This window comes from Trichoderma harzianum (assembly GCF_003025095.1).
Source record: "Trichoderma harzianum CBS 226.95 unplaced genomic scaffold M431scaffold_13, whole genome shotgun sequence".
In the NCBI taxonomy this organism is placed as follows: domain Eukaryota; kingdom Fungi; phylum Ascomycota; class Sordariomycetes; order Hypocreales; family Hypocreaceae; genus Trichoderma; species Trichoderma harzianum.
In genome coordinates, this window is record NW_020209261.1 from 524,885 (window position 1) to 531,684 (window position 6,800).

The 6,800-nt window shown below is 51.9% G+C and overlaps 2 protein-coding genes across 2 annotated transcripts; one reads left to right on the top strand and one right to left on the bottom strand.

Moving 5' to 3' along the window:
* Positions 1-3,715: 3,715 nt before the first annotated feature.
* Positions 3,716-4,274, bottom strand: M431DRAFT_246060 (hypothetical protein). The gene has a single exon (XM_024913745.1). It carries the CDS (start codon positions 4,146-4,148, stop codon positions 3,837-3,839), a length of 312 nt encoding a protein of 103 aa, XP_024770498.1. The 5' UTR covers positions 4,149-4,274; the 3' UTR covers positions 3,716-3,836.
* A 597-nt stretch (positions 4,275-4,871) lies between these two features.
* On the top strand, positions 4,872-6,533 carry M431DRAFT_94294 (hypothetical protein; the record flags this gene model as incomplete). Its single annotated transcript, XM_024924570.1, has 2 exons — positions 4,872-6,204; positions 6,241-6,533. 2 exons carry the CDS (start codon positions 4,872-4,874, stop codon positions 6,531-6,533), a joined length of 1,626 nt encoding a protein of 541 aa, XP_024770499.1.
* Positions 6,534-6,800: the final 267 nt, after the last annotated feature.

Consider the following 6,800-nt stretch of genomic DNA (forward strand, 5'->3'; position numbering starts at 1 on the left):
GGCTGATGTGTTATGTTATCGCGGGGTGGCGGCACGTTTTAGCTGTCAGCACCTGTTAGCTCTGGGCCTTAACCTACATGTCATGATATTTTAGCCCAAAAGCATGTCACTACTACACATCTCAGATCAGATGCTTATCAGACGCAAAAGGGAAGAATGAATCAACAGAGTTCGCCTAGAGTCATGGCATGTGAAAGAGGGTTTGGCCATCTGCAGGGCAAGCCAAGCCATGTGCATGCTGCCCATGGTCGATTTTCCATTGGCAGCTCTGAGGAGCCAATCGCATTCACCACCCGACTTGATTGGCTTCCCGACAAGTCACACGGATAGATGTGATCTGTATGTTTTGCCAAAAACACTATGACTAGGATCCGAAGCCGTGGGGTAAGGCAGTTATCAGCTCGAGATGTGTCCAGGGCTCATGAGCCGAGCCGAACGTACAAGGAAGAGAGACGCCTCGGTTCGAGAATCACGCCATGGCCTGTCCTCCAGCGTACGAACCATTGCATCATGAGATGAACGGTGAATAGCTTCATCTCCCAACTCTATCCTGTTTTGAGTTTTTTAAGGTTTGATAATGCAACTCTCGTCATCCCATACCTATGCACTGATATGGCTGACTTCGGCCAACTTAGGAAAAATCTTACGACCCGTTACTATGGATACTGCCAAGCATGGAAATCTCAAAGGCCAAGACTGGCCCAGAGCATCGGGATTGTGACCGTCATTGAGGGGGTCCAAATAGGGCAACGGGCATTTACGAGATGAAAAGAACATCAGCACTTGGCCGTACCCACGCGGCATCTGATCAAGTCGACGCCAATCTCAAAGGGCTTACTTGCACATGCCGCCAGCCAAAGATCAACAGAAACCAATGGGCACGCTGACTTGGGCATCTGAGAGAGACTTGGGTACCGTGCCCGCGCGGCAGCTTACATGTCCAAGGAAGCTCGCTCTCGTTTGGACGCCTTCTATGGAGAACATGTAGGGAGCATCCATTGACTGCCTTGGATTGGGGAAGCGTGGCGCTGGGACTAAGAGCCGTGGCAGCACGCCCAGCCGGCTCCTGGCAAGGATTGATCCTTCGACAGCTGTGCCGAGAACAAAGAGGCAGACAACTGTCATTGCCTAGCTAGGGCTGATTTGAGGGCGCCGAGCTGTCATTGGCCTAGTCGTAAAAGAGCCATCCTCAGAACCAAAGAGAAAGAAAAAAACTAGGAGAGGAGAAGCGTCGAGAGAGTTGCCGCCGCTTGGTAAGCGCGCAATCCCCTTTCCGCTGAACCACTGGAGATGGATGATTCCAGGTCTTCGGTGAGCATTACCAAGCGGAATATCCACCGGCCAAAGTGAAGCAATTTTTTTTCCTTTTCCCTCTTGGTCTTCACAGCAAAGATGGGTCAAGGATTTCGGAAGCGTAACAAGGCCGAGGCTAGGCAGAATGGGGATTTTTTCGAGCGTGGTGGAGCGTGACGGCTTCATCAGTTTAGCCTTGTGCAGCGCAGAAACAAAAAAGCACGCCCCGGAAGATCGGGCCCGCGGACTCGGTCCCGGCCGAGGATTCTTCAATTTTCGAGTCCCCGTTTTCTTTCCACAGCGTCAGTGCTCTTGAGTCTGAGCTATTTCCTTTGGACATGACCGGGCTGGACTTGGCGCGAGAATTTCTCGCAGCAAGGCGGAGCCTATAAGCGGGTTAAGGTTTTGATAGAGGAGTCTTGAATAGGCCTGGATTCAGTTTGTTTGTTTTGTCCGTGATTCGAGTTACTGTACGTCGCATCGCCCTAGCCGCTGGACGGCGGTATGCAGTATGCAGTAGTAATATGCGCATGAGGTTGCTGGTGCCAGAGAGTCCAGGCATCGTCGCATCTTCTCCCTGACCATCGGCTGTTGTTACTGGCCGTGATGATGCAGGGCGCAACCAGGTCAGGTCAGCCACTGGACGGATGTCTCTCAGCCGCAAACAGTCGGTGAGGTGTGGCCCGACAAAGCCCGATTTTTGGCTTTTGAGTCCATCGCGGACTAGCATTTGCTCTAAATAGGGCGGAACGGTCGGAGGTGGGACTGGTCCGTGTGGGAGCCGCAGATGGTTAGTGATACTCGATTAAGCATTCAGGACGTGCTCCGTATCACCTCGGAACGAGAGAGAAGCAGGTCCTGTATTGACTAATTAGTGGTTGGCATGTATTAGTGATGAGGACGGCACATGGGCAATGTCGGGCAACGATGCTCCTGTTTATTGCCCTCATTGTGTTCGTGGAGAGGAGAGGTGAAGCCAGACTGATCTGATGTCTCTCTCCCTCGCTACGCTGCTAGACTGGACGGATACTGGACGGAACTGGACCAACGGGGAGACGGAGCGTGAGAGTAACCCAGATTCATGCATGGCAGACCTAAAACAAGACCTCGAATCCCACCTCGTCGACGTGCCACGCTTGGATCTGCCTCCTGCGCATGTGCTCCCTCCATTTCTGCCCATCCTTCGGCAGGTGGATTGACCAAGTGGGTGCCCAGCCATTGGACGACAAAGGCTTTCAGGCCTGCAAGGATGCCCTTTTCCCTCTATCCTGCCTCGGAAAGGCGGGCTGATCCCTGTCAGAAAGCAAGACCAAAAAGTAGGGGCTGATCTCCAAATTCTCCATTCGCCGGCAACGCACGCACTATCTTTTTTTGCTCGGCGGCCCGCCCACGACTGGGCCACGGCGCCTGGCGAGTCCGAATACGCCGATGTGTGAAGGAGGAACGAAAGGAAAAAGGAACCAAAACAGAAGAAGGAGAGGACTCAGGAGCAAAGACGAAAACGCGAGTCCGATGCCGTGGTACGATGGTTGAATGCATGAACCAAGGAGAATCTACGAGTACAGTCGAGAAGTTCAAGTCGGTCTGGAGGATACATTCGACCCGGTACCGGTACATTAGGCGCCTGCACCTCATCACATCTGATTGTATTCTCTACTTCCGCGTTAAGCCTTGGACGGCTGCTGGTTGACTGGACAAGATGTGCCTCGACTTGTACTCATATGCGGTACAGGCGCGTAGCGGAACTTGTACAGTAAGCGCATGCCGCACATGTCATGTCTTCCGGCTGGGCATCGTCTGAGCATGCACTCCTTTCTGGGCTTCCACCCTGCAAGCAAAGAAAATCTCCTTCTAGACCGGCACGAGCTAATTTAGTAGAAAGACCCAGTTTGATGCCTAGGCAATAGACAAGGTAAGCATTTGCAATGGAATACCATCAGTTCCGTGGCCTGGATATAGGATAGTGGGCATATACAAGCCTTGCTATAAGAAGTAAACAATCGGGGGGACTTCATCCCAAGTATCGTCTAGGTAGTGACATGTACATTCACAAAGCAGGGCAATGCAAGGGAGGGCCTGTCCACGCCCTGTCGAAGTAGCCAGATGCGTGTCTCACTCTCCTCTTCCTTCAATGACGCACCGGTCACAGGTACATGGCCCGGACATGCCCAGTACGCCCAGATCCGAGCGGCTCTCCCGGCTCCACGGACAACGTTCTGAATCTGCTTGTCAGTCTGCCGACCAAGTGGCGACATTCCTTGAAAAAAATAGGAAAAAAACCCAAAAAGCCAATGAGCGCTAAGATTAAACTTGCCAGGTACATGGAGGTATAAGTCCACATGTCCCACGCCACAGCCTTCCTCGGGTGCTGAAAAAGCCCAGAAAAGCTGTGCAACTCCAATCGCCACTTGCGGCGCCCCATCTGACGGCTAACCTCGATACTACTAAGACCTAGTTGTATCTAGCAGCTGGTCTGGTCTCCTCCTCGGACACTTTTACGAGTACATACATCATGTCTGTGTACTAATACGGCGTGCCGTCCATCATCTTATTCGGCTCGACTTGAATTCTGTTTCAGGTTTTGAATCCTCGAATCCTTCCTTGGTCTCGCACTGACTCTCGCTGCTGCTCCCTCCGAACATTGGGCTCGGGGGTTTTGAGCAAAGGATTTGAAGAAAAAAAGGGAAGAAACGGAAAAAGGAAAAGAAAACAAAAAAAGGGACGAAACAAAAAAAACCCCCGATCTGGGATTTACCTCCTCGGACTGCCGCGCACATCAAACTCCGCTTTGAATCGGACGCGGGCTTTTCTGTCACCCCTACGTACCGTTCAGGGACCCCCCGTACATGGTACATGCCCACCCGGCTGTCGTCCCACTAATAAGGCTCTGGTCGCGTGCGGACTGATGTACCGGTAACCTCCGGCTCTCCCAGTGCAGCCTCTCTTCTCGAAGGGCTCAACTCTGTTTCTGTTCCTCTGTCGACAAGCCACATCAACAAAGCGACATTGACTTTCTTCTTCTTCCTCTCTCATCGTCATTCCGTCATTCTTTTCCCCATCTCTCCTTCATCATCACATCGGTACCTGGAGTACGGCAGATTTCCAACTCAACTGCTCAACGGACTCAACCCTCGCTTATACATCTTAACCAACTTGCTACTCGTATAAGCGCCGGTCGCTTCAACTTCTCTCAACCGTCGCCCAGTCATTGATATCCTCACCACTCGACTCCTACAATTCCTGTTACCGAACCCGTAGACGACGGCCATCGACAGTAAAGCTCATCTTATCCCGATTTTTCTTGCTTCCACAGCGCGGCGTACAATTTCCTTGAATCTCAACTCTCACATATCCGACGACGAATACGAACCCACTACATAGACGCCTCTTTTCATTTTGTCATATATACGATTGATATCCACCACGACTGCACACACTTCATTCCTCTCCCACTCGTATGCCGACTATAGAATACGAAATAGAACGACCATTCTGGTTTGTTCGTCTTTCAATCCCTGGTCCCAGGGCGGTGTTATAGATTTACTTCACATATACATACACACACAACCGTGGACACCATGATTGTACACTCAGGAGCGGCCCTTCACGGCCATGAATTCTCAACACCTGATGAACAGCCTCAGCCAAGCCGCTTCTCCTTTCTGTCTGCTCTACGACCACTCTTTGACACCGAACCGACAACTCCCACAGAGCTCACAGAGCCTACTTCACCCACTTTACCTACCTCACCAGTTCCCGACTCCAACGACACTCTCCCACCTCGCTCGGCTTCCGTCGCCGAGACTCGCAATCCCCGTTCCTCTCTTGCAAGTCGACGTCGCACTACGTCTGATATCGCCACTGTCCGGTTCCGTGAGCCTCATTCCGATATTGTCGGCCAGTCCGACGTCCCTAGTGAGGATGAAGATTCCGTCTCTGGTTCTGAAGCAAGCGAGCGGACAGACTCTTCAATTCGGCTCAAGAGGAGAAAGCGTGGGCCGCGCAAGTCATCGCGATATGCACTGGCATTCCCAGCTCCAGGCTTGCGCACCAAGCAGCGGGCCTTTTTCCAGATCCGGCCGCGAGTGTTGCTGCAACTTCAGAAGCTCGGAGAGAAGCGCGCGATCCCGGCGTTTGACGTTGTTCCATCAAGTCTCATTGCGGGAAGTCTGATCATCCCGGCATTGGTCAAGGCGTTCCCTCGCATGTTCCATGCCAAGCCTCATCTTGGTCAGAACGATCTTCTCTTGGTTCGGAGGGACGACTTTGCGCATAAACACGACGGTCATGGCCATGACAACGCATATGATAGCAGTACCAGTCTAGATCATAAGGATGTCCTAGCCGTCATCTGCACATCCGACGACGATGACTACGCCAAGATTGTGCTCCAAGATGGAACAAGCTGGGTTACTAGTGCCAGGGCCAATGGGTCATATGAGTTTAACCACATCAATGACCATGGAGAGGCCGTCAAAGCTCGATGGATCAAGAGACCCTTGTTCTCGCCAAGGGCAAGCTGGGGATCTGCTCATACTGCCAACACAACTCCCTCATCACCGACTACTCCCACCACTCCCGACGGCAAGTGGACATTTAGCATCATCGAGCCGTCAACACGCAGACATCCGGTACAAGGAATCCTGGATTCTACATGCTTGGAAATTTACGATACATATACCACCATGTCCACATCCAGCGGCATCTACTCTCCCATTACACCGGATATGAGTGGCATCTCAGAAGACGCAGCCAACACGACAGAGGAGAGACCGTCGATGGAGGTTTCCGAATATAACAAGACCCTCATGATGGCCACAGCGACTTGGATCAGTCTCCGACAGAGGGGCTGGCCTGCATCGGCGACTCCCAAGATTCCCCGAGCCGTATCCCAGCGCGTCAGCTCAGGGCGTGCCCAAGCATGTGATATTGTTAGCAGCAGCTCAGGAGAGGCGAATCCCCGAATTTCATTGGCTGATGCGTCACCCGAGGAGTTGGCTGCTGCTCGCAACATGACCTCTGGCAAGCTTCGACGAGCAATGTCTTCGGGAAGCGAGTTTATGAGGAAAAGACGCGAGGCGGCGGCAGTATCAGCGACGTCCAGCATTACGGAGAGGGAGTCGGACGAAAAGCATGCGGATGATCTCAAGATTAGGGAGCAAACGGGGACATGCCGAACGCGTGTGCGGCGGCTAGCACAAAGAGTATTTCACCACTCGAGCAATCAACGAGTTTCATAACATATGCCGTGATCATCTTTTGGCGGACGCTTCCATCATTTGTGTAGCAATCTGCAGGGATGAGGGATTGTTTTTGTTCTTTGTATATATTTTGTCAGGGCAAATGTGAATGGGACAGACATTAGCATCAACAGCGTTGTTTTCTTTGTTTTACGCCTCTGATTTGTAGGCTTGCAAATACATACTCTCCAATTACCATATCATATATCGTTGACTTCAAATCGTATCGTGTTTTGTGTTCCATTTGAAGCTAGTGGTGCTTGTATG